Raw genomic sequence first — 27,851 nt, forward strand, 5'->3', positions numbered from 1 at the left:
CAACATGGCAGAGAACTGAGGTGGTCCTCTCCTGCTGTGGTCCTGACATGTATTTTGCCCAGCAAAGGTAACTAAGAGTACATATTTACAGGCTATTACAAAGGAGTATCTTCACTTGATTCTTGTATTTTCTATCTGGTTGCCCAGCCTCGCCTGATTGAGCCAGAGTATTTCTTTTTTTAAAAGAGGATATGTAGAATTACTTATGGTTACTCAATGTTACTCTTGCTATTTACAGCCACTTTGACTGTAAGAAAAGGGCAAAGAACATCGTTTCTAACTAAATTTTAAAATACACTTTAGAAATACGCTGTTGGCTGTCACCATGTTTTAACTGAAGGCTTCAACTCTCAGAACCTGGAGGGTAGCTTTATAAAGTGGGAGGGCCAATGTACTAATTAAGCAATCAAATCTCTACATCTGAAAAACTAACGCAGTTAAGACCCAGAACTGCAATGTCAAGACAAAGCAAAATAAAAAACTTCCACATGTAATAGAGATCTTGTTTGACAAGACAACACCACAGAAGAGGCAGAGAAAATCCCAGGGATTCAACAACAATTTCTGCATTTCGTAAGTTTTTTATTTGACAGAAAAAATCTCCTTGCTGTACATATCAAAAAAAATTAAATGCTTTTAAGAAATATGAAGAAACTTCTGTTCCCATCCCTCCCTGATTTAGGGTTTCTCGGCTTCTTTCCAGCAGAATTTCTCTCACCTTCCCTTGTAAAATGCCTGTCTGCCCCCTTTCCAGTCCCTATCTTGACCCCTCCTGACCTGGCTCAGCTGATCAATATGAAAGAGTCTGCTTTGAGGGAAGGATAAAAAGGAAAAAGAGCACCGCATATTAAAATCTGTTTGTTTTGGGGGGCAGAAATGATCTAATGCTCAAATTGTGCCACCATCAGAAGTCAACCCCACTGTTGCAGGCTACAAGCAACACCTAATTTCTCCCAAAAAGTTTGCTTGCACTTCTCCTGAAGCAGTGGGTCACAGAAGGAAAGCTTCTGAATATTCAGCAGGAGCCCCCCACCCCGGCCCTGAAAACTAGGGGATCCCCAAAGCCAACCTGCCCTCCTTCCCCCTTTTTCCTACAACCCTCCACCATTACAGAGAGGGGTGCCTGAGAAACGCTAAATCAACAGATTAGCTCACATATATCTCCCTACTCCCCACCCGCCCACCCTTTTTGTGTTTTCTTTTATTTAAACCTTTTATGTCTAAATCAACAAAAAGGAGACCCCTCTCTCAAAACACAGAAGTAAAGATTTTAGCTGTAAAACGCACAGAAAAAACGCTCACAAGAGAGAGAGAGAGAAAAAAAATCAAATGAACATCACCAACTGTTGGGAAGAGGAAGAAGAGGAGCGCAGAGACGGCGGATCCTGGTGGGTGCTGAGCAGAGATGTCCAGGGAGGGGAATGTAGCTGCCGACAAATGATGGGCAATAAAGACAGGGACAGTGAAGGAAAAACTAATGAGAATAAAAAGCCAATGGCAAATGAAGAGGGCCCCCCCACACAAACACACTGGCTTCCAGTGGGCTTCAGGAGGCAGGGGGCTCCCACCTGGGACAGCACTGTGGGAGGCTGGGGTGGTGCAGTCTGTGGTTGCAAGGGCAAGGGCTTTCCAGATTCTCCAAGAGGCTTAGGGGGACCTGGAAGGGGGCAAAGAGAGGAGAAATTAGCAAGCTTCGCTCCCAGGATGGGCTACCACCCGAATTTCCCAGCCTAGGCGCAGACCACCTGCCCCAGGCTCTTGAGGTCACTCCAGAGTGAACTGTAACCTTTTCACAATTTTCTACATCACCTTAAGGAATCATGGCCACTTGGACACCAGTAGTACAGAGTGGAAAATGTTGTGAGGGAGAAGGGAAAGCTTCACAATGCCCACTAGAGAAGGTTGGACAGCCTTATGTATCTGCAGGCCATTAGGGAATGAGGCAGGAAAGAGTCCACAACCCCCAAATAGAAAAACCCACAGAAGGCCTGCTTCTGAAGACAAGCGTCTATACAATGAGCCAGCCCGAGCCAACCTTCAGCACGCTTCTTGCCCCTCTCCCCCAGGAGAGAAGAACTTGGGATTATGACATCACACACCAGGAAGCAAAAGAGGCTGCAGTAACAACCTCCACATATTTGTAATACTTTCTACCTGTGTGATGGTTTTAACGGATGATTTTAACAGTCAGCTGCTCTGGGGGTCAATCTTGGTTTGAACGTGAGGTGGAGCAAATATTCCCCATAGAGTGATGTCACAAAGGTCTACTCAATGTTCTATCAATTAATTTACAAACATTAACTAGAGGGAAACCTCCCATCCAGGAAGTTACAGAGTCTGACCTACTCAACTTCCACAGAATTACAGTGCAGCTGCACCATGTGCTTTCCCAGCCATCCTATGACACGATTCTGTAACTCAACTGCAAAGATCAGCAGGAACATAGAAGAGCGTTTTCTGGGACACTACACCCAAGGCCATTCACTTAGAGCAGAGGGGAGGAGCTGCAGCCCCAGGGACCAAGGTGGGCCTCTAGGGCATCTTGATCTGACGCTTGGACCTCCTCCCAGGCCACACCCAGAGCCAAGCTCTGTGATTTTACCTGACTGGAATGTGTGTCCTTAAACTATTACAGTTCATCTCGTTTGCCTGAATGGAGGATAGAGAAACAGGGGAAAGGGGCTCTATGTAGAAACCTGTTCTTACAGGCTGCTTTTTGTCAATAATTCAAATCTGGAGTTGCTGGGGGGTTTGCTGAATTACTGCTCTTTATGAGCTGTCATATTTTATAAGCCACCTTGAATACTGTCAGAAACTAAGCAAATACTACCTTGAAGTTCTGCGGCGGGGGACTCGGGGGCTGGGGGAATTGCGTCGACGTTTCCGGCCTGGAGACCTGCTGATGCTTCGTCTGTTTCTCTGCGAGGACCTGTCCCTAGACCTGTCCCTGGAGAAGCAAAGGAAGGCATGAAGCTGATCCAAGTTATCTTAACTCCAATTCTCACATATCCTCCTTCCCTATTCCAAACAGATCCCTAGCCACCGCCTCCCTCCCTCCCTCACAATCCCAACATGGTGAGAAGGGAGGCTCAGGTTCCTACCTGCGTCGGTCCCTTGGAGCTGAAGGCAGCTGGACCGGAGGGGATACCCGGCGGCGTTCTGCTGGGGAGTAGCTGAGGGAGCGTGAATCACGCAGGGAGTCAATAGGCTTCCGGGGACTGCGTGACCTGAAGGAAGAGAGAGAAGATGGGCTGCTTAAGAGTGCATTCACCACACTTGGCCCTTCAGCTATGGGAGAAGAAAAAGAACTCGTGTGATCATTTTCCGGCAAAATGCTGGACAAGAGTAAAGCATGGACACACCCCTAGGCTGTACCCAGAGCTGAATACCCATGCACTCGTACTACATGCAGAGTTCAGAATCCTTTCATTTTTAAGACGTTTCCAATTCAGTACTAGTTCCGTATTTTAGGAGCCCACACGTAAAATTCTCTCTGTGGCCTCATTCTTTTCACTGACATCACTTGCAGGTCAGGGAGAGAACTAGCAAGTAATGCAGCAGTAGCAGCTGCCACACCATTTTACTTGCTGTTGCCATAACTCATGCAATCACTCTGGACCAAAGGGTGGGTGAGCAAACGGTTAAAGGTAAACAGACTCTCTGCAAAGGGTCACATGATTGCCCCATCAGGCCAAGCCCCAATGCTGGAGTTGTTTGAATCCTTAAAGCTGCAGAGGCAGGCTACAGTATGTGCAGGAAATGCCTGGCAAGATCTCAGTTGGGCGGAGGCTAAGCAAGCTTTCTACTGGAAAGGACTTTGGAGCCCAGCAGAAATCCGGGCATCTAACAGTGGTTTTCAAGAAGAGGTTGATGCAGAGCAAGCCAACAGATTCCAGCTTCCTTAACAGAAACATGAAAGCTGCCTTATACAGAGCCAGATCACTGTTCCATCTAGCTCAGTCTTGTCTACACCAGGGATGAGGAACCTGTGACGCTCCAGATGTTGTTGGACTAGAACTCCCATCAGCCTCAGGGAACACGGCCAATCATCAGGGATGATGGGAGATGGAGTCCAACATCTGGAGAGCCACAGGTTCCCTATTCCTAGGCATCAATGAATTGGCAGCAGCTCTCCAGGACTTCAAACAGGGGTCTCCTACCTGGAGATGCCAGTGGCACAAGAGCAAACCTCCTCACTACCCCCCCCCCAGACACAATCAGGCCCAAAGTCTTCTGCACCTTTGTTACCCACCTGCAACACTTGGGACTGCTGGCATTCTGCTACACATGCTCTTTTTACACCATTTTCACTAACACTGTGGTGCCAACAGCCACGCTAATTAAAGAGTTGGAAGAACGGAGAACAGTCATGTAGGAGGAAGGGGCTGGTCCACCCCATACTAAAATAAAGTCACTGCCAATAAGTCATGGCATCATTCCCTTGCAGCAGATTCTCAGCTCTTTCACCAATAACCAATAAGAATACTTACTTCCTCTTCTCTGGAGACGGCTTCTTTTTGGGGACCACTTTAGCTGGTACCTGGGATCCAGTCTTAGGCGACGAGGGTGAAGCAGAGGAGGAAGACGATGAAGATGAGGAGGAGGCAGAGGACGAGGAGGAGGATGTGGAGGAGGAGGAAGAGGAAGAGGAGGAAGAGCTGCTGCTGGAACTGCTGGAGCTCTGAGAACGGCGCTTACGTTTGCCCACTTCCAAAGGCTGCTCATCACGGTTAGCCTCCTTCAGCACTGGACTTGGTGGCCTGGGGCAGGAGAAGAGAAAATGAAGGATAGTATCAAGTTCAAACACACAGGGCAATTGTGTTAAAAGGATTAAGAGAGATATTGGTGGGTTACTTCTAGAATCACCATTTTTGTTTCTTTGCCAGGGAAAACTGATACACTAACCTTTGGATCATGGTGTTTATGGGAAAGGTCCTGGAGACTAGCTGCCTTAGCTCCCCTTTACATTTCTGTTATCAGAATGGTTGCTGCTGTTCCCACCACACCAGAAAACATTGAAGGCTTCTAACGCACATTGGCCTACTGCTACATCACAATGGCTACATCTCTGAAGGGGCCTGTGTCACCTCTACGGTTGCCAACTGGGACAAAGCAGAAACCTCGTGAGTGAAACACTTTTTGATAACGGGTGGGGAGCCTGTGCCCCGCAAGCTGTCATTGAACAGATTTCAACTCCATCATCTCAGAACCATTGGCCACAATGGACATGGCTGGTGGAAGTTGGGAGTCCAACCACATCAGAAAGGACACGAGTTCACCCCCTACTTCAGGTGTTCTTAGATCAATGTAGAATCATCACCTTCAGTAGGAACAGCAACCTCACTAGTAAGATAATGTCAAAGGAGGTTCTCATTCCTGCTGAAGTTCAAAAATCAGAACAGTATTTCGATTATTGATTCTAATGATCAGCCTCTTCCATCTCCCAACTCTTGCTTCCTCTTCCCATTCTCCAGTCCCCTAATGCCTTGTTTTCTAGTTCTATCACCCCAAACCACGTCAAAAGTAAATATGAAAAGTACACAGAACTAGAAACCTGGGGAAAGATTCAAAGGATGTTCACAAACCTAGCCACATGCATTTCATGTGTACAAACACATGCTCTGCAAAGGAGCCCTGCATTTGGTTTCACCAGGTATGCTTTGAAGGAGCAAAAGGCTTGCATGGGGCCTGCAGTGCAAATTCAGAGCCCAAATTCCATGTGCCTTCCTGCTACAAAGACACAGTGAAGTGAAACAAGGTTAGCCTCTGGTGGACAAAGGCCACCATTACGGCATTTAAAAACCATTTCAGCTAACATGAAGAACTTTATGAGATCTTTTAAAACTAAGAGGTAAAGCTCTCACCCTCATTTGGTAGATTTAAGTGTCAGAATAGAGAGTGGAGAGAGAAGCCATGAAAAGCAAAAGGTAAAGTCTATGACATTTCTATGCCAAGCTTAAGAAACATACAAGATATGGACACTGGCCATCCACAAGCAGAATCTGGAATAGCTAAGCTATACAGGTCATGTTATGCCCCTTTTTGCTTAAGGAAGCCTCTCATACGGACACCTATTGGCAACTAGAAGAGAGAGGACCGGCTGAAAAGGGGATGGCATACATGCATCCTTGTACCCTTCTCAAGCCTACTTAGTTTCTGTACTAAGGAATGGATATGCCTTTATGCCCCTCCAATGGCCAGCATACAAACACAGGTTACCAGCTTCTTAATAACTTCTGACAGCTTATTTTCAAAGCTGATATTAGTGCCAAGACACACTACAGTGGTTAATTTAGCCCACCAAAGCAAGGAGGATTCAATTATTAGCTTGCGCTTGTTATATTGGGGCAGCCAACCCCTGACCTGAAGAGCTGATGCAATCACCCAAGGAAGTTTTTCTGGCCCTCCAAGACCTCCCCCCCAATTCTGGAGGTGGCAAAAAGATAAAATAAATTTTAAGTACATGCAGTCCTGAAGAGGGTGAAGATCCCTGTGCCCTGCTTGAGATGTAAATCTTCCTCTCCTCAGCCATCAGGCTGGAGTGGAGAGAGGAAAATTACCAGCTGAGGTGGTGTGCGTGGGGGACAAGACCTATTACTGACAATCCGTGCCCAAACAGTTGACCAAGAGTGAAAGCACCCCTCAGGCCACAAAAGGTTAGCAACCAGTCGAGCTTTGCATAAAAATCTTACAGAGAATATCTCTTGGTTTTCAAGGTCTTAGCTATTTCGCACTCTCAGCCTGCATAGAAAAACACACACTTCAAGTATCAGATGAAATTGATTTTGTCCCCAAATTTTTCATGCTATAATGTGAGTCTTTCAAGGTGCTACAGAACTCCCTTTTCTGGAGTGGTTGGCACAATGTGGAGTTGTACAGTGGAGGAGATGGTTGGAAAACAAGGCACAAAGGGTCAGAGGTAGGGATAACCTGAGTAAATACAGCAGAACAGGTGACCTAGAAGTGAAGACAAGATGCAAGATACCAGCAGCTTCATCTAAGACAGGTATGAACAGTGATTACTAGTGACTTAAGGGAGCGGGAACGGGGGGGGGGGGGGGGAGAGAGAAATATAGGCTTACTGTTTTGGTACAATCTCCGCCTCAAGGTCTTTTGCTGGCTGATCCAGGGGGATGGACTCAGATGAGCTGGATTCAGAATCGGAATCAGAAGACGATGAGGAAGAGGAGGAGGAGGAGGAGGAGGAAGTGGTGGAGGAAGCAGATGAACTTCTCTTCACCTTTGAAGGAGCAGAGGGTGGCGGAGAAGGGAGAGCCAGTTGTGGGGCAGTAGAACAGCTGCTCCTGGTGTTCTCCTCCATGGCAACAGAAGCCAGCTGTGGCTCAGCTTCCAGGGTGGGGAGGCGCCCGGCAGGCCTCTCTGCTACTTTTCCTTCAGATACAAACTCCTTTTCTTTGGGGGCTGGGGCTAGCACAGAAACCAGGGCTGGAAAGGGGCTGGAGGACTCAGAGGAGGAGGACGACGACCGAGCTTTAACAGGAGAAGGGGAGTCTGCATGGGAACTGCTTCTCCCTGACAAAGGAGCACCAGCAGCTGTCTCATCCCTAACTGTGGAAGGATGAAAGACCTGACTCCTATCTCCAGGGCTGTCTCGGACAGTCGTGGAACCGCCATTCTTTGACACGGCAGATGGAGCAGGAGACAGGGCCTTTCGAGCTATGGGAGAGTCCTCACATGGTGGGGTTGGAGTGCGAGGGATGGCAGTGTTGCTTTTGCTGTGCCATAGCGAGGGTGCTGATGACTTCTCCTGGATGTCAGACTTGGGGTATTTCTCCAGCACAGGAGGAGAGCGGGATTTCCTTCCTGGAGAGGTGCAGATTTCTCGGGAGCCTGATCTGGAATGCTTCCTCACAGGAGACGACCGAAAATCAGGAGACACTCTGGACCCAGTGCTTTTGTAGGTTGCTGTTATTCGCGGGGCATCTAATCTGGGAGGTGAACGGGATGCATTCCGGCTGGTAGCACTCCGTTGTGGCGACAGCCTAGACATCTCTCTCCGTGCTGGTGATCGGGAATGGCCTCTGCGTGGTGAGGCGACTGAGCGCTCACCCTTCCATGTGAAGCGAGATTTGTCTTGACGGGAAGGGGATCTTGAGCAGCTTCGGCCTGGGGACGAGATGGACCTTTCCCGCCGTAATGAGCCCCGAGACTTGTCTCGCCGCCTGGAGAGTGAACGGGAGCGACTCCTCCATGACAGAGAGCCAGATCTCCCCCGTCGCAAGGAGGTTCGAGGTCGGCTGTCACAGTGAGATGACGATTCAGACCTATGTGGATGCATGCTGGTGTTCGATCTCTGCCTGGAGCGTGATCTGGACCTCTGTCTCAGAGGTGTTCTAGATTTCCGTCTTCTTGTAATTGGTGTTCTAGACTTCTCTCTGGCTCGTGGAGATGAACCAGACCTTCGACGTCGTGGTGGGGTTCTAGATTTTATTCTGGGTCTTGGAGAGGATCCAGATCTGCGACGGCGGCGTGGTGGGGTTCTGGACTTCATTCGTGGTCTTGGGGATGAACCAGACCTGCGTCGCCTTGGTGGGGTTCTGGACTTCATTCGTGGTCTTGGAGATGATCCAGACCTACGTCGTCTGGGGGGTGTCCTGGACTTCACTCTGGGCCTTGGTGGTGACCCAGACCTACCACGCTTTGGTGGAGTTCTGGATTTTACTCTAGGTCTGGGTGGAGTCCTCGATGTCCTGCGTCTTACAGGTGTCCTTGATTTTACTGACGGTCTGGGAGGTGAAGGAGATCTGCTTACAGATTTTTCTTTTCGATCTGGTGAAGACTCTGAACTGCTCTCACTGTTGTGTATTCTTGGCTTCTCTTTAACCTCTGAATACGACCCTGACCTGCTCCTCCGAGGTGCATCTCTGAGTGCCTCTTTCTTCTCTACAGGAGAAACCTTTGAAGTCTCACTTGCTTCTGGAGAAGCTCCAGGTCTGTTGTGCTTTGCAACAGCTGGAAGTGTGCTGTTCTCTGGTTCTGGAGATGAATCTGACCTGCTGTGTGCTGGCGATGATACAGATTTGCTTTTGTTGACTGAAAGTGTTGCAGAGCGACTCAGTCGTGGAGGTGATCGAGATTTATTGTCTTCTGGAGAAGACGTTGATGAAGAGGAGGAGGAAGAGGAGGAGGTGGAGGTGGAGGAAGAAGAGGAGGAGGAGGAAGAAGAAGATCCAGATCTACTTCGCTTTGATGGAGTCTCTGACTCAGGCTGGCCTTGACTTGGTGGAGACTTCAATATCTCTTTCCCAGGGGGAGATGAACCTAATTTACTTTTCCGGAATGGTGATGCAGCTCTCTCCATTACTGCCAATGATTTGTTGTGCCTTGAAGGTGACCCAGATTTTGACTTTATTTCTTGGGATTTGTTTTGTTTTGGGGGAGATTTAGATTTACCATTTAGTTCAGGAGATGATCTGGACCCACTTCTCCGCATAGGTGATCTAGACTTCTCTCTAGATCCAGGCCTGACCTGAATCAACGGTGATGTGACTTTCTTTGTCTCAGGAGAGTACTTGGACTTGCTCCTGGAGGGAGATTTAGATTGCTCCTTGACCAATGGAGAGGAACCAGACCTGCTTCGCCTTGCTGGTGATCTGGATTTCTTCAACTCCAAAGAGCCGGTTGTACATTTTCCCAGTGGTGAAGTGGATTCCTTCTTCAATTCCAAAGATGATCCAGATGTAGTTCGTCTTGGTGGAGACAGAGATTTCTCCCTCAAAGCTGGAGGTGATCCAGACAAGCTCTGCCTTCGGACTGGTGACCTAGGCTTTTCTTTTGCTGCTAGAGACCTTCCAGATCTGCTTCGCTGCAACGGGGGTGTAGACTTTGGTTCTGGAGAGGCTGTTCGTCTTGGAGGGGATAATGAGTTTTCTTTTGTTGATGACTGAGAGGAACCAGACCGGTCTCGTCTTGGAGATGATCTTAATTCCTTCTGCAGCCCTGGAGAGGACCTTGACTTCGTTTTCACCTCTGGGGAAGACTCAGACCTATTTCGCCTTCTGGAGGATCCAGACCTGCTACGTCTTGCAGGTGAGTTAGATTGGCTTCTTCTAGAAGACATTTTAGATTTCTCTTCAACTGCTGAAGAATCCTCAAACTTCTTTGTATGTCTTGGAGATGAGCCAGATCTGCTCCTTGAGGACATGCTAGATTTATTTTTGACTGCTGGAGGTGTCCTGGATTGACTTCGCCTTGCTGGTGATCTGGATTTCTTTTTTGGTGTTGAAGAACCAGACCTGCTTTGCCGTGGAGATAACCTGGACTTCGTTTTCAGCCTGGGTGAAGAACTAGAGCGACTGCGCCGTGGTGGTGTTCTTGATTTTTTCTTCCTTGACCTTGGAGATGAACCTGAACGACTTCTTCTAGGAGACAACTGTGATTTCTTCATTGCCTTTGGAAGTGATCCAGATCGACTGCGCCGGGGAGAAACACGTAATCTGCTTCTTGATTCAGGAGATGAGCCAGACTGGCTACGCCGCAAAGGTTTTCTGGACCTCTCTCTTATTTGGGGGGAGGAACCAGATCGGCTTCTTCTTGAAGAAATTCTAGAGGCCTTCCGATCTGGAGATGACACAGACCTACTTCGCCTTGCTGAAATCAACGACTTCTCTCTCCTTGGTGAAGAGCTTGACCTCCCTCTCCTGGGAGGGGTTCTGGTTCTAGATCGCCCTCTTCTGGGTTGAGTTCTGGATCGAGACCTTGCTCGTCTGGGTGGAGTTCTGGATCGAGACCTGCCCCTTCTTGGTGGGGTTCTTGAACGTGACCTCCCTCTTCTTGGTGGGGTTCTTGACCTTCCCCATCTCCCACTATTTCTGCTTCTAGACCAGCCATGCCTTTGGGGAGTTCTAGAACGAGACCAGCCACGCCTTTGAGGTGTCCGTGATCGGCCCCATCTAGGAGGACTTCGTGAGCGTGACCTGCCCCACCGCTGGGGTGTTCTTGACCGGCCCCGCCACTGAGGGCTGCGAGAACGGATCCTTCTTGGAGGAGTACGTGAACGGGATCGAGCACGTCTCTGAGCCGAGCGAGACCTTCCCCTCCTTGGAGGTGTGCGTGATCTGCCTCTCTTAGCTGGGGTGCGTGACCGAGATCTACCTCTTCGAGCAATGGGTGTTTGGGAGAGAGATCTATCCCTCCGACTGGTCCTTGACTTGTTGCCCCTGGCTGGAGGGGTGCCCGATAATTCACGACGAGATGTGACCTTGGCAGCCTGCTTTTGCCCAGAGCGGGACACTTCGGGGGATGAACTAGACCTCTCTCTGTGTGCAGAGGTCTTCTCTTTGCCTTGCCTTTTAGGAGGCTCCTCTGGAGAAGAGCTACGGGAAACTGGGGCTGGCTTGGTTGCTGGGGAAGGAGAAGAGGAGGAAGAAGAGGAGCAGCTACCACTCTCTGAAGGAGAACAAGAGCGCTGAGGTGGAGACCCATCGGGTGAGCCCTTCCTCAACTTTGTCTCACTCGCTTTAGAAGTAGGAGATGAGGCAGCTGCCAGCTTCTCCTTCTGGTCAGTTGATGATTTAGCCTTGGATGGTAGAGTCCCATTACGATCCTCTGTCTGCTTCTTAGGGGGTGGGGAGACACTCTCCTTCGAGGAATGCTTGTGCCCCAAGACTCTTTCCCGAGAAGGATCACTTGGCATTGGGGAGCGATGCTTGAACCTTGAATCCCGCTCAAATGATGGAGAGGATTTCCGATCCCCATGCCGAGAAGACTTCCTCTCCTTTTCTCTTTCCTTCTCTCTGGCAGGAGATAAAGGGCTGCCAGAGCGCTGGCGGGTCTCACGTACTGGAGAATGCTTGGACATAGTTTTCTGGACAACAGGAGATTTAAAAAAACACAACTTAGTGTTACAACCCCGACTCTATGATTTTTCTCCTCCAAATATAATCAAGTCCTGCTGAAATCCCTAAGGAATCTCTGTTGCAAGTCACTAAAGTATAACCCCATACCTCCCGCTTTTCTCTGCTTTCTCGAGGGCTTGGGCTCCTGCCCCGCCGGACAGGCTCGGGAGAAGATGAGCGTGTTCTCTCTGGCAGATTCTTGGAAACTGCCTCAGTTTCCGCTTGCTTCCGTGAAGGTGCAGAGGGAGACTTGCTCTGTCGCCTTAAGGGGGCCCGTTTCTGGGCTATGGGGCTACCTGACCTGCAGATGATAAATAACTATCAGAGGCTTGAAATGTGAGTTATTTTCAATAGTCTGCCCAAGTCTGAAATCTGGTTTCAAGAACATTGGACTGGTGTGAGGAAGGAATAAGGGAACTTTGGATCTCCATCCCAAAGCCATACCTGCTACGGGAAGCATCTGAAGAGGAAGAATCATCTGGGGAGGAGGAACGATCCCGTCGGCCTTTCTGAGATGCACTCTCGCTAGTAGACCTAAGAGGGTTAGAAATGTGAGCAGAAAGGATGCCAAAAAAAAGACCACCTTTAGCAAGGAGGGATCTTGGTAGTGGCGAGAAAAACATGGTTTTTACCTCCTGCGTTTCTTTTCCTTAGATTTGTGTTTGCTCTTGGGACTTGGGGACCTGGAAAAATACATTTGTTTTGAAACATTCTGGAAACATTGCACAGCCATTATTTCCATCTCAGTTCCTACAGTACCCACTGCAGAACATCCCCATCCCTAGGAATAACCAAGAAGCTATTACTAAACAGATGTCTCTAAAACACTGCCACACAATTCATAACAAGATCAATGCAACATGTAGCTAGTAACGTTGGATGTACATGTGGGACAATCAGATTCAAGTCACCACTCAACAATGAAAATCACAGGGTATCCTCTGAGAGCTCACAATTTCTCAGTTCTGATTGGTTGAGAATACAAGCAAAGTAAAATCAGAATTGCAAAGAACTCTCTATACCCAAATGCTTTTAAAAAGTTAAGACTCACCTGTGCTTTCTTTTCTTTGACTCTGACCTACAAAACAAAACAGGGTCTTATATACTTCAGCTTATTGCCAGTTACCTAACAACATAATAGCTTGCCCAGAAATCGTGATACTGGATGAAAAGTGATGACTTCCCTCCAACCCAGTCCTACACAGGATGCTTCCAGACAAAGAATCTCTGACAAGAGATAGCTACATATAGGGTGAGAAAGGCCCCAAACTCTACATCATGTAACCTCTTTTGTAGCGGAAGACAAGACAACCGTACCCCACAGAAAGCAAGGTCTGTTCTCTCATGCATACTTGAAGACAGAACCATAAGCTATTTAGGGAACACTGAAAATAACCATCAGCTGAAGAGATGAAGATCCTAAAGCCCAGTCTATCACACTAAGCCAGCCTGTCTCTCCCAAGACAGCCCCTTACCTGTGTTTCTTTTTCTTTGAACTTTTCTTCCTCTCCCTCCGAGAAGGTGATCTGCTCTCAGATCTGAAGAGACAAACAAAAGGGACATGTTACATGTGGCAAGGGGTAATGGAGACCCACACGTCCCAGATCCCTTACTCTCTCCCCTCACTAATGCACCCCACCTAGCCAAACTCAAACTGACACCCTCTTCTCGCCACATCTCCCCACTGCCTTTGTTCATGCACCCACCTGCCTCGGTCTTTCTTCTTTTTCTTCTTCTTCTGTTTTGGGGACGGTGAGCGGGAGCTGCTAGACTCTTTAACAAGACTGGGAAAACACAGAGAAATGGTGAAAAACCAACTCCCAAACAGGCTCCAAAATAACGGCTCTCCCTTCCTTCTTTCCTCTCCCCATTCCTCCCAACAAATCCCCAAGCAGGCAACTAGGCTGCCAAATATAAATTCTCAAGTTTAGGGGTATTAGCATGCACACCACAAAAGGTATATTAGGGAGTCCCAGTATCGTTAACAACCCTTACAAAAATTACGTCAAATTACATAATTTTTTTACAGCCAGTTAATCAAGCAAAGAGATCAATAACTCATGTCAAAATGCAAATCAGATTTTTAAAATACATATATATTTAATAAAAGTACCATCTGATGTAACCTTACCCCAAGGCAAGGCTTGTATTATATAGTACAGTGAACGCCAAACAACTTTTATCAAATAATACCTATTTCTTAAACAAAAAAATACAATAAATTGTTTCCCAATCCATGCAAAGCGACAAGAGCTCAACTGAGGTAGGCACAACCATGTCTACCTCCCCAACTTCTACTTTTCCTTTCCTCAGCAAGGATGCCCACATACCTGTACTGCTTTTGCTGTTCCTGCTGCTTTGCTGCTGCTGCTGCTGCTGCTGCTGCAGCTGTTGCTGCCTCCTTAGCCCTGCGGTTGGGGTCAAAGGAGCTGCCATCCACATAGTTGTCACTAATTCCAAAGGCAGCTCTAAGCCTCTCATTCTTCTTTTCATTGGCCTCAGCCAGCTGATGGGTCTCTGTGACACTGGAGAAGAACAGAAATAGTTACTACAGGGAGAAAACTAGAGGTTATGAGGCAAGCCCAAGGTAAGTATGGGAAGAGCAACAAGCCCCACAAGGAATGGAAAGGAGGTGGGGCGCTAATGAATCAGTCAGCTCATCAGAATCAAAATCCACCAAGGTGCCTTACTTACGTCGGCTTCTGCTGCTGTTCCCCCTCTTTGACCACTGCTACATCCTTCTCCAAAAGCATCATCCGAAAAGTGGCTACCTTTTCCTGGATCTCCCCTTCTCCATACCTGGGTTGAGAAAGCCAGAAAATATTTTACAAGGCTTACCAGATGGGTCCCATAAACAAGGTAACCAGTCTCTAATGAGGTAGTAGGCAGTGCTACTAAGGGACATGAATCGTAACAGATTCAAAACACTGACTACTTCTATCTAACACAGCATAGTACTTATGACTTAAATGTAAACCAAAGACTTAAGCACATCCCCCCCCCCGCCACACACATCATGACCTAGCTAAGTGTCTTTCTACGAACCACTATTCTCTCAGCCTCAGCTTCCCTGAGATCTGCAATCTAGAGATAATATTACAACATCTCTGCATCGGAGAATCATCATTATCAATAAAGCATTTGACTAGAACTTCAAAGTATTTTATAAAAAGCTAAGCAAAGTTGTTACTCCCCCAAAAGGAATAATTTTCTACTACAAATGAAAATGTCATCTTCACTCCTGGAATCCAGCAAAACAAAATCAACAAATTTAACTCTTCTTGCAATACACATAAAATTGACTGAACACCTACTAAATGTAAAGTAACTTCACTCTGCTTGTTTTCCCTATAAATAAGTTAACACTACATATATTATATCTGAAGCTTCTTGAAAGCACTTCTGAACAAGTCCACTGAAACCAAGTCAGCAAGTGGCCAGTGCTACAACGCATATGTACACCTAACATGTATGACATGATTTCTCATACTTTCAACTCCTTGAGGCAGCTAAAAATTACTGAGGTCCTCCCATCACAAAAAGGTTATATATATAGGCAGTTTGGTACTATCAGCAGGCAATTACCGACATCGAATCCATATTTAGAAATTACTAAATTCTTTGCCAAAGCATTTTCCTGGTAACAATGAGGTCCATGGTTTAACTTTCTTCAAGCATAGTAGACATTTACTCAGGAGGTACTAAAACCCAGCCCCCCTATTGACTAATCCAGAGAATTGACAGATCCAGAGGCTCACTTTAAGCAGAGAAGGCTTTTTCCCCACTCCCACTCACCTCTCCTAAGTATTTTTACCCATTTCATGTAAATTCTTCTCCCACTCACCTTTCATGATCAACTTGTACTTCATTCCCCCACCCTACCATCAGGCCCGGTCCTTGAACACGTTCACTTATTCTTCCCATTTCAGTTTTCCTCTTCTCTACTCCTAGTCTATTTATACCTGTATTATTAATCATAAATATGTAACTTTCCAATTTCCTTCAATACCTACTCTCACCCTTTGCCCTTAGAGGAAGGACAGCTTTTCCTTCCTCATCCCTGCATCCTAACTTTGTCTACCTTCCATCACTGCTGTGCTAACAGATCAGAGTAACTGGTCAGCTACCAAGACCAAGGTTGCCAACAAATGAAGGCAGAAATCCCAGGTGCAATGTCCACATACCCCACCTTCCCATACCCCACCTTCTTCCACAATTGATCAGCCTTATTCATTCAACAGCTGCCACTATCTCCATGCTTATTTTTCAGCCCCCATTGTTATATTCCAAATATCTCTGCTTCCCTATTGCCTGCTACAACCTACCCCTGCTCTTCCATGAGTTCAGCCAACTCTAAGCATTTCAGCTCAACCTTCCGCTTGCGCTCGTGGTCCAGGATGTCCTGGTTGGGTTTTTTAACCAGGGATGACTCCAGCTTCCTCAACTCCTCTTCTGACTTGTAGTCAGTGCGATCTTTCTTGTGGCGCACAGCCGAGAGGTTGCGCTGCACGTAACCGTTGGTGCCGCTGCCCCGGGGAGTGGGGAGTCCTATCCCATTGTACATGGCGCTCACAGGCTAGCACCAACGGTGCCTCTTAATGCCTACAGAAAAAAACAGAGGATGTATGGCTAGCAGCAGAGGCAAAAGAGCAACTGGCAGCTTCTGCCAACATTTTCCAAATACCAGGACGGACCCATGCCTCTTCACAATCAAGACTGAAAATATAAATGCACAGAAGAAATCCATAGAACTCATGCAGTGTAACATGCGTCCCACAAATTCCAACCTGAATCTAGTGCCAAACACCCCCTCACACACACTTTCCTTTCTTCTTACTTTGCCCCATTAATGTTCTCTATGCATCTTCAAATTTACTCCTTATCAAAGTCTCCCTTATTGCATTTCAGGCTTCCCTTCCCCTCATCTTCAAATTCTATCTGATCCCCCAGAGAACTGTTTCACCTACAGCCTCTTACCTACATTTTTCCTGTTCAACACCTTTCCCTTTATGAACCTCTCAGAAACCTGATTTTTTTCCTCCACCTGCTTTCAGAATTTGCTTATATTTACTCATCCCATCCCCTAGAGAGCAGAGATGATCACAAAACCCTAGAGTCTTAACTTCCACTCTACTGAGCCCCTCTTCCTATTTTTACATTTTACACAAATACAACCCTATCCTTTGTCCCCCAACCCCACCAGTTTCAAGCCCCCAGCTAAGGCTACAATCCTGTTCATTATTATCTGGGAGCTCAGTCGGACTTACCTCTGAGCAAAAAAAAACAAACAAACAGCACACGATTGCCCTGCACACACTCCCCTCCTCCCTCACTATCCCATTTGATCCTCTTTCATAAACGGCTGAAATGCCAGCCCGATATTTTCCCAATCTGGCTCCAACCACCCCATTCACCTCCTTCTTTGAAGGACTGAACCACCCCCTCCCAATCTTGTTATAACCTCCCTACTCCCTATGAGGTTTCTAACCGGCTTAAAGGCCTGCGCCCCCCACCACATGCACCCACAACCTGGCTACGAGCAATCCATTCCTACATTCCCCACCCCCAAGTAGGCCTGGACAGCCATCTCTGTAGCAGTTTCAAGCCCCACCCCTGCCTCTACCCCTTACTAGGCCTTTCCTCCCTCCCCAGGAATATCCACACACACACACATCCCTACCTATTAGGCCGATTCACCTCAAGGCCTGACGGAGCCGTTCGAGACCCTCCCTCTGCCCGCACCCCAGCACTCAACCCAACACCCGCCCACGCATGCACCGCGTCCGTAACTTGCGCCCGCGCGCCCCCTGCCCAAACCCTCCCCTCCCTCCCCCTGCGCGACTCCCGAGACCCGGCCGCCCCGGAGTAGGCCTCTCACCCGCCTCCCTCGCGCTGCCCAGGGAGGCCGCACTCTCTGCCTGCGCCACTCGCTCGCTCGCGCTCCCTCACCCGACGCAGCAGCAGCAGCCGCGGCGCAGGCGAAGGCTGAAGGGGAGGAGGGGGAAAGGAGGAGGAGAGGCGGAACCGCCCCCCTTCCCGTCCAATTCGCTCCCGTCTGTCCCTCTCCTCGCCCGCGGGGTTATGGGAAACGTAGTCCTTTCCTTCGCGATCAAGACCCCGACGCCAAGGGCCCGAGGCATGGAAAAGACTACAACTCCCGGCATGTAACGCAAGCAGCGCGAAGGTCGGACGCCATTTTCTAAAGCGCTCTGGGGAGAGGGATAGAGATGGGGGGGGAGGGTGTTTCAGGAAGACTTTGCCCCTGCGGGTGGTTTTTCCTTTCGCTCTCTCACCCTCACTTTTTTTCCCCCTCTCTCTCGTACGGCAGTCACATCGATGCGCGACGCACTTCGGAAGGCACCGCTAGTGGTGCGTGAGGGAGCGGGGACAGGACGAGACGAGACGGAACCGTCCCTCCCGTCAGCCACCGCGCGTTCCCAAATTAGAGAGGAGAGGGGAGGAATCCAGAGTAGAAAGCCAAATCTCGCGAGATTTCATTTGGGAAAACCGCGTTGCGTCTATCGCGACGCAAAATGTTGCGTGCCTTCGAAGCATGCCGGGAACTGTAGTTCAGCTGTTCCCATTGCACCATAGCACTCGCACACACTTCTCCTACAAGCGAGACAACAACTTCCAGAATGAATTGCGAGCTGATGTTGCTGCATTTTCTTTCCCGTTTCCCCTCACAGAGGAAAGAACGGGGAATTTTATTCCTAGAGGGACTTTCCATAAAGCCCAAAGGGAAAGTTTGGCTGGGAGTGGAGTGTATCTTCCGTTGCGATGCAGACGGTGGATTTGGGGGAAAGTTAAGATAGCAATATCTCATCATCAATGCAGCCTTCTGCCATTTTGTCAGCCCTGATATGTTCTCAGCTTCGCAGCGTGGCGAGCAGGGTTTAATTCTCAAGAGTCGCATTTACATTTTATTTTTATTTTTTAAGAAACTGCATTACCCAGAATGCACTGAATACGGACCCTAAACATTCTGGGAAACGTAGTTTTTACCAATTAAATCACTGCCAGATTTGCATATAAGCTAAACAAGCTATGGGGGACGCGGGTGGCGCTGTGGGTAAAACCACAGTGCCTAGGACTTGCCGATCGGTTCGAATCTCCGTGGCGGGGTGAGCTCCCGTCTTTCGGTCCCAGCTCCTGCCCACCTAGCAGTTTGAAAGCACCCTTAAAGTGCAAGTAGATAAATAGGTACCGCTTTATAGCAGGAAGGTAAATGGCGTTCCGTGTGCTGCGCTGGTGCAGGCTCGCCAGAGCAGCGATGTCACACTGGCCATGTGACCCGGAAGTGTCTGCGGACGGCGCCGGCTCCCAGCCTCTAGAGTGAGATGAGCGCACAACCCTAGAGTCTGTCAAGACTGGCCCCACTCTTTTGGGGGCCCCAAAAAAAATTAAAGGGAGAAAAAAAGGATGTACATTTCCAAAATAGAAGATAAAAAACAAATAAAAGAAAACCTACATACCTATTAGGTCCATAAATTTTTTGTTGTTGTTTAGTCGTTTAGTCGTGTCCGACTCTTCGTGACCCCATGGACCAGAGAACGCCAGGCACTCCTGTCCTCCGCTGCCCCCCGCAGCTTGGTCAGACTCATGCTGGTAACCTCGAAAACACTATCCAACCATCTCGTCCTCTGTCGCCCCCTTCTCCTTGTGCCCTCCATCTTTCCCAACATCAGGGTCTTCTCCAGGGAGTCTTCTCATGAGGTGGCCAAAGTACTGGAGCCTCAGCTTCACAATCTGTCCTTCCAGTGAGCACTCAGGGCTGATTTCCTTCAGAATGGAGAGGTTTGATCTTCTTGCAGTCCATGGGACTCTCAAGAGTCTCCTCCAGCACCATAATTGTTGACAAAGGACAGCTGGACATATAAAGGACCCCATTACCTTCAGTAGCTTAGGGCCTTATCAAACCTAAATCCAGCCCTGAACTGAATATTCGTATTGGTTGCCTAGGGGTTAACCACCCAGCCCTCCACCTTTCATAGCTCTCAGAATAGCCCTAAGCCAGTGGTGGCCAAACTTGTTCAGCTGTTTTGGGACTACAATTCCCATCATCCCTGACCACTGGTCCTGTCAGCTAGGGATGATGGGAGTTGTAGTCCCAAAACAGCTGGAGGGCCAAGTTTGGCCACCACTGCCCTAAGCCAGGCTTCCTCAACCTCGGCCCTCCAGATGTTTTGGGCCTACAACTCCCATGATCCCTAGCTAGCAGGACCAGTGGTGAGGGATGATGGGAATTGTAGTCTCAAAACATCTGGAGGGCCAAGGTTGAGGAAGCCTGCCCTAAGCCATACATGGGAACTTCCAGCCCAGGAGCTTGCAAGGGTCACCAGAAACGGCCCAGCCAAATGAGACCGCAGCTGAGTTACAACCTCCCACCGACCCACCCAAACTTTATTAACTTATTTTTGTTTCTACTGTTCATCTTGACGCAGTTGTTCCTGAGGCGGTTTCCACGTGGTTTGACCTAGAAAGCTTTAAACAGCTCAGGACTGCAAGACCTCAAAGACCACCCTTCCCCATATTAATTGACCCAGACCCTGAGATCATCCTCTGAGGTCCTTCTTCACGTGTCTCCTCCATGAGGGTGACAACACAAGAACGAGCCTTTTCTGCCGTGGCTCCTGATGAGTGGAATGGTCTCCTCAGGGAGGTTCACCTGCCGCCTTCATTATACACCTTTAAGCGCTTTAGACGTTCCTCTTTAACTAGGCCTTTGACATCCAACGACCTTTTAAAATATGTTAGGGTGGGAAATATTGGGTTGTTTCTATTTTTATTATGTCTTTTGTGATTTTATATTGTGATTTTATGTATATCTGCCAGTATATTATTCATGTCTATCCTGGACTGCTGATCTTCAAACATTTAAATTTTTTGAAATTGGCCAGAGCTGGCAATTGTGGCACTGTTGCCAGGAAATGCAGGGCAAGCAATGCAGAAAGGTGGGCTTCACCAGCCACATCACCAACTGCCCCACAGGCCAGTCCTCCAACAAGTAAGTTGATAGCCGTGTTGCCAATCCCCACATGAATAGGTGACACTGCAGTTGCATTCCAAGTTAGAAGAACCTCCAAGAAAATAAGCCTTGAAAAGACAGAAGGGCAAATGGGAATATTAGAATGTAAGAATATTGACGTAACGTTATCTAGAGTCTCTGTAATAACCTAATGAACTCAATTCTGGAGCATAGGGCTACAAATACGAAAGCAAGGACTACACCACACCAGTCTTCCTCATTGCAAAATTTCTAGTAAACCTTTCACATCCATTCTTGCCATATACCTGAGCGGGGAAGCAGATAAAGAGTTTGGAATGCATGATGCATGAGGAAAAGCTGGAGCCACTGGCCATATTTGGCCAAGGAAGAGATGATTAAGATGATGACAGAAGCTTTCAAATATCTAAGAAGCTCAGCAAAAGAAGGAATAACATCAGTTTTCCAAGCCTAGCAACTAATTTTTGTGGGAAATTGTCATAATGGAATCTCAGCTGGTATCACAAGCAAAAGTTTCATTTGCACTGCTATGGAATTTGTTGTTTTTAATATTCATAAAGACTCAGCCTTGACCATTCATATTTTACTCTGTTAGTCTGATTCTGTGCATGTTCACTCAAACATCAAACATTCTCGCTGCTGTTGCAGTTTATAAAAATATTCTTTCTTTTTGCTTTGAAAACTCTGGTCCCAATATCCCCGAGAGGAAGGCTTCTGGTTCTTTTGTAAAAGTTTGTTTGAAGAAAAAATAATTTCTTTGTATATCATATCCCAGAATTTTTTAATTTTATTGCAGCCCCACCACATGTGAATCATTGTCCCTTCAGCCTGTTTACACCTTCAGCATGTATTTGAGCATGGTCTGTACATCTTTGCTAACTTGCTGGGAGTTATATACCACCTGTAAAACATTTTCATATGATTTTCCCTTAGTGTATAACAAGCTGTGAATTTCCAATCTGTATTCCATAGTCTTTCCTATGCTGACATTGGTATATTTTCCCCCAAAAACAATTGCCCATTTAGTCCTGATTTCTTTGACTTCCTCATCTTTAACCACCCATTCAAGTAGGAGTTTGCACATTTTGGAGATTACTTTTGTCTTAAAAGGTAAAGGTAAAGGTACCCCTGCCCGTACGGGCCAGTCTTGACAGACTCTGGGGTTGTGCGCCCATCTCACTTAAGAGGCCAGGGGCCAGCGCTGTCCGGAGACACTTCCGGGTCACGTGGCCAGCGTGACATCGCTGCTCTGGCCAGAGCCAGAGCCAGAGCCGCACACGGAAACGCCGTTTACCTTCCCGCTAGTAAGCGGTCCCTATTTATCTACTTGCACCCGAGGGTGCTTTCGAACTGCTAGGTTGGCAGGCGCTGGGACCAAACGACGGGAGCGCACCCCGCCGCAGGGATTCGAACCGCCGACCTTTCGATCGGTAAGCCCTAGGCGCTGAGGCTTTTACCCACAGCGCCACCTGCGTCCCTTTTGTCTTACTATATATTAATTCTTTTGCCAATTCTCACACCTATATTTTCTTTAGCTTGTACCTAATACTGTGGGGTTTGTTGAGTTTGGAGCAGAGATGCTGTTGCACAGAAAAACTGGAATACCTCAATTGTGCAGCTCTTTTTGTTGTTCTTAAGGTGTTTTCTTGCAAGGAAGTCACACAACTGGTGTCTGTTGGTTTTGCTTTATTGGGAAAGAGCTTGCAAGAGAATCTGGGGAACGGTGGGTAGCCCTGTACCATTTCACTAAACACGCCCTGCCCTACAATGAGGAATGTGGGGAATGTGATGCTTTTCATTAAAATGTGGGTGAAGAGTACAGAAGTGAAGCTCTCAAATCAAGTAGCTCTTGAAGTTTGAACAGCCCTTGTAAAAATGCCTTGCCATTGTTTGTGTGGACACAGCCACCAATCCTACAAAAAAGAAGCCCGAACCTTTGGCATCGCCTCTTCAAGGTAAGTATGCCCTATTGATACTGTTGACGTAAATATGTTTTGCGTGGCTTCTCATGCCCTGCTTAACTCTCTCCCGACTCTTTTCCTGTCATGACCACAGGAAGGAGCTATAGCTTCGCAACCCACAATAACACATCCTGCCTCCTGCCTGAACCACTGCTAAGAATCAGAAGGTATTCCTGTTACTCCTGTTTGCACAGAAATGGAATTACGGTTGGAAGACTGTCGCCACTTCACTGTCCACAACATGGAGACTGGGCACTGTTGGTCTTAAACCTCCAGAGGCATAAAATGAAAGACTCACTATGTTTTCTCAAGCAGAAACCAGCCAGACTTTAAGTATTTATAGTCAAAGGCTATTACACAATGTAATGACAGTAAACAACAAAAGATGAATTCTTTTTTACTTCACACTCAGACTCAAAATTATAAAGCAACACAGGCTGCATACACGCTATACATTTAAAGCACATCACCTCCCCTCAAAGAATCCTGGGACCTGTAGTTCACTCCCTCAGAACTGCAATTCCCAGCACCTTTAAACTACATTTCCTGGTATTCTGGGGGAAGTCATGTTTGTTAAGTGCATTGTGCATATGCAGCCACAGAAGGGAATATCAACTCTATCACTACCAATATTACGTGGGCCTGAAATCCTTTAAACTGTGTGGCCATCTCAGATAAAAAGCACACACGTTAATAGCACACAATAGGGTAGAAACCTATGGCACTTGCTGAACTATAACTCTCATAATCCCTGACCATTGGGACTGGGACGATTGGTGGGATTTGGAGTCCAGAAATATCTCACATGACAGACATATTGTTTATATTCGTCACTAAGCATTAGGTTGCTCCAGGGCAAGATCGTGTAGCTATACAACTATGCTACAAGTTCAGAAGTGATGCCACAGTGGGTTTGCCAGCCTTCATGTCACGTTTGCAGACATCTTTGGAACTCAGAGTTGGTCTGCCAACAGACCAGGTGCCAGAAGCCAGCTCCCCATAGAGCACGTCCTTGGGGATCTCCCACCTTCCAGTTGTGAACGACTCTGGGGTTGCGGCACTCATCTCGCTTTACAGGCTGAGGGAGCTGGCGTTTGTCCACAGACAGTTTTCCCGGGTCATGTGGCCAGCATGACTAAGCTGCTTCTGGTGAAACACCGTTTACCTTCCTGCTGGAGCGGTACCTATTTATCTACTTGCACTTTTTGGCGTGCTTTCGAACTGCTAGGTTGGCAGGAGCTGGGACCAAGCAACGGGAACTCACCCCGTCACAGGGATTCAAACCGCGACCTTCAGATTGGCAAGCCCAGCGGCTCAGTGGTTTAGACCACAGTGCCACCCCTGTCCCAATGTGCACTTAGGAGAGCACATATTTGTCTGGAATTCTGTCCTGCCATTTGATAACCAAAATTAAATTTCTATTTACTGTAAATCATAATCATTCTTTCCAAACGTCCATCTAAATGTATGAATTAGCATGTGCAAATTTTACGGCAGTCTCTTTTTGCGTTTAAGCCAACGAAGTGCACCATAATCCTCATGCCACAATAAAATGGGTTGTCTTGAAGGTGTCACAAGGCGCTTCACTGTGGCAGGCTAATGTAGATAAGCAACCCTTCTAGCTGTTGCTGCTATTCCCATTAACTAGTGAACCCATGTATTAGTGTCAAGAGAGAGGAGGGAAAGAGAAAAATATCTCCATCCACTTTCTCCACCCAAAAGCAGAACCAATAAAAAGAGGTTGCCATCCCATTGTTCTCTGGAACATTGACTGAGACCAGCGGCACCTGCTTACGCAGAACTCCGAGTTTCGATGTGCAGGAAGAGACGGAAGGACAGAGGAGGGGAGGCAGCAAGAACTCCTTCCCACTGGGCAGGTTGTAACAAGGACACCTTGGACATAATTAAGGAGCTCACACGGGCAAGCAAATCCCCAGGGAAGATCCCTCCACGAATTCAGGAGGGGAATGGGAAACAGAGGCAATTGTAGCCATGGGCTCCAAAAGCACTCCGCCCATCAGCGCTGCCAGGCGAACACAAAGCTATGCTCCTGTGTTATTTGTGGGATCAAAGCCAAGGAACAAGCAGTTCCTGGAGGCAGATTCCAAGATAATGACTCCAGCGGAAAAGTGAGCAGAGGCCTAAGCCACACACACACAACCATCTTCCCGACAGGTGGATCCTCAAATAACTGAGGAAGCAGACTGGGTGAATATATACGTCAGCACTCAGCAAATTCAGGCCTACTGGGGCTGGGCCCTTGCCATAGCTTGGACAAGTCTAGCCTGAATAAAAATAAAAATAATTATTATTTCTACCCTACCTATCCAGCTGGGTTTCCCTAGCCACTCTGGGTGGCTTACAGCATATACATAATACAATCATCAAGTGTTAAAAAACCTTCCTTATACAGGGCTGCCTTCGGATGTCTTCTAAAAGTTGTGTAATTCTTTATCTCCTTGACATCTGAAGGGGTTGCATTGATCAGTGTAGGGCTTCCACCATGTTTTATCTCCTGCAATACATTGCTCAGCATCTAATGTTGCAGCCCAGGCATTGCATGGTGGGAGATTAAGTATAGCAGTTTCCCAGAGCCAATCAGCTGCTCAGTTTCCATGCCATTGCAACCTTGCCATGTAACCCCACCCAAAGGGAAGAGGGTGGCAGGCAGCTGTTGTACCAAGTGGCTACAAAAACCACTGGCAATGCCAGGGGTATGGTGGTAGGAACCCAGTGCCCCCCCAGGGCACCCCTCAGTGCCACAGGCGGTCCATTCAAGCTTGGCACCAGCCCTGTGAGCCAGTGAGTGTATTGATAAGAACAGGCTTCCTCAAACATGGCCCTCCAGATGTTTTTTGAGACTACAATTCTCATCATCCCTGACCACTGGTCCTGCTAGCTAGGGATCATGCGAGTTGTAGGCCAAAAACATCTGGAGGGCTGAGTTTGAGGTAGCCTGGATAAGAGTGTTGTACTGGGACATTCCCCACTTAGCCATGTAATTCACTGGGTGATCTCAGGGGTTATCTTCTTTTTTAAAACCAAGCCTACCTGGCAGGTTTGTTATAAGGCTAGAATGGAAAAATGTTCATGAATGCCACTGCATGTTCCTCTACAAAAGGCAAGGATATCACATTTGATAGACGTGTCCCCGGCATGATTTTTTTAAAAAACAACACTATTATTTATTCTGATTCTGCGCTTCCTCCAAAGTGCTACGGTGGCATACTTGGTACACATGCATTATCTTCCAAAGAAGCCTATGGGGTGGGTTAATATGAGAGATAGTGAACGACCCAAGGCCATCCACTAAGCTTTGCACCATTTCAACATGTGCACAACATTTACAAGGTTCCAGATGCATTTTTATGAGAGTTTAGCATCTGGCACCCAGAGGCAGGAGGAGAGAACCAACTTGGGAGCCATATTGATGAACAGAAAAAATAGCACGAAAGAGCAATCCCTCACAGGTAGGCAATTGAAGGATAACGTGAGACATATTGTCAATACACTGGAATACCTAGAAGTAAGAAATGATAAGCCAGCCATACTGATGTTCATTGATGCTGAAAAAGCATTTGATAATGTATCCTGGTCATTTATGAAGAAGAGTATAGAAAGGATGGGGATTTGTGGCACCTTTTTAAATGGAATTGAGGCAATTTACTCAGAGCAGAAAGTGAAATTAATTGTGAACAACATCTTAACAGACTCATTTGATATCACAAAGGGCACCAGACAAGGGTGCCCATTATCTCCATTGCTGTTTATTATAGTATTAGAAGTATTATTAAATTGCCTGAGAGGAAAAACAGAGATAAAAGGGGTCAAAATAGGTGTCAAGGAGTTCAAACTTAAGGCCTACACGGATGATTTGGTATTAACCCTTGAAGAACCTCAAGAAAGTGTTAAAATAGCACTGGAAGAAATGGGAAAATTTGGGCAATTGGCTGGGTTTAAACTGAACAAGATAAAGAAGAAAATGCTGGGTAAAAATTTAGGAAAAAGTGAGATAGAAAGGTTGGAACAAGAAAGTGAAATCAAGGTAGTCAAAAAAGTCAAGTATCTGGGAATTTGGATGACGGCGAAGAATATAAATCTTTTTAATGACAATTATCAACCAGTCTGGAAGGAGATTAAAAGAGAACTAAAAATATGGGACAGATTAAAGCTATCAAGGACGGGAAGAATGTCTGCAATTAAAATGAATCTACTACCGGAAATGTTGTTTCTGTTCCAGACAATTCCGATAATAAGAGGTTTAAGACAATTCAAAGAGTGGCAAAAAAACCCTCTCACATTTTATATGGCAAGGGAAAAGACCAAGAATTAAATTTAAAATATTGACAGATAAGAAGGAAAGAGGAGGGTTTGCAGTACCTGATCTAAAACTCTATTATGAAGCAGCATGTTTATGTTGGACAAAGGATTGGATAATTCAGGAGAACCTAGACTTGTTAGATTTGGAGGGGTTCAACAATAGATTTGGATGGCACTCTTATCTTTGGTGTGGTAAGGCAAAAGTGCATAAGGGGTTTACAAATCATGTGATAAGAGGTGCCTTATTTGAAGTCTGGGAAAGAAACAAGAATTTGTTGGAAAGGAAAACACCGTGGTGGCTGTCACCAATTGATATATTAACAGTTAAAAAACTGAACATACTAGGGAGAGGGGCCACATATGAGGAAATTTTGATGAAGGCTGAAAAAGGTTGGAAATTAAAGCCCTATGAGTGTATTGCTGGAAAATTGACAGGATGGTTGCAATACCATCAAGTCAATGATGTCTTTAAAGAGGATAAAAAAATAGGATTTGAGGACAAAAAATCAAAATTTCAAATAGATATTTTAGAGAGTAAATCCAAGCTATTATCAAAAATGTACAATCTCTTACTAGAATGGAACACAAAAGATGAATTTATAAAAGAGGCTATGATAAAATGGGCTATTGATTTAGGACATAACATAGAATATGATGTATGGTCCAAACTCTGGAATGAGAGCATAAAATTCACTGCTTGTTCGG

General features: G+C 46.9%; 1 protein-coding gene across 2 annotated transcripts; it reads right to left on the bottom strand.

The window, feature by feature from the left end:
• Positions 1-561: 561 nt before the first annotated feature.
• Positions 562-17,866, bottom strand: SRRM2 (serine/arginine repetitive matrix 2; the record flags this gene model as incomplete). 2 transcript variants are annotated; one of them, XM_079951045.1, is made up of 15 exons in its annotated part: positions 17,737-17,866; positions 16,184-16,460; positions 14,553-14,657; positions 14,189-14,383; positions 13,565-13,642; positions 13,334-13,396; positions 12,910-12,936; positions 12,491-12,541; positions 12,303-12,392; positions 11,967-12,159; positions 7,083-11,827; positions 4,491-4,760; positions 3,102-3,227; positions 2,831-2,947; positions 562-1,657 (listed from the first exon to the last, which is right to left on the bottom strand). In XM_079951045.1, exons 2-15 carry the CDS (start codon positions 16,420-16,422, stop codon positions 1,648-1,650), a joined length of 6,309 nt encoding a protein of 2,102 aa, XP_079807171.1. In that variant the 5' UTR covers positions 16,423-16,460; positions 17,737-17,866. The 2 variants fall into 2 exon arrangements, with proteins under 2 accessions (XP_079807171.1, XP_079807172.1); XM_079951046.1 differs by lacking the exons at positions 562-1,657; positions 17,737-17,866 and having other exon boundaries at positions 2,827-2,947.
• Positions 17,867-27,851: the final 9,985 nt, after the last annotated feature.

The sequence above is a fragment of the Podarcis cretensis genome, assembly GCF_951804945.1.
Source record: "Podarcis cretensis genome assembly, chromosome: 13".
In the NCBI taxonomy this organism is placed as follows: domain Eukaryota; kingdom Metazoa; phylum Chordata; class Lepidosauria; order Squamata; family Lacertidae; genus Podarcis; species Podarcis cretensis.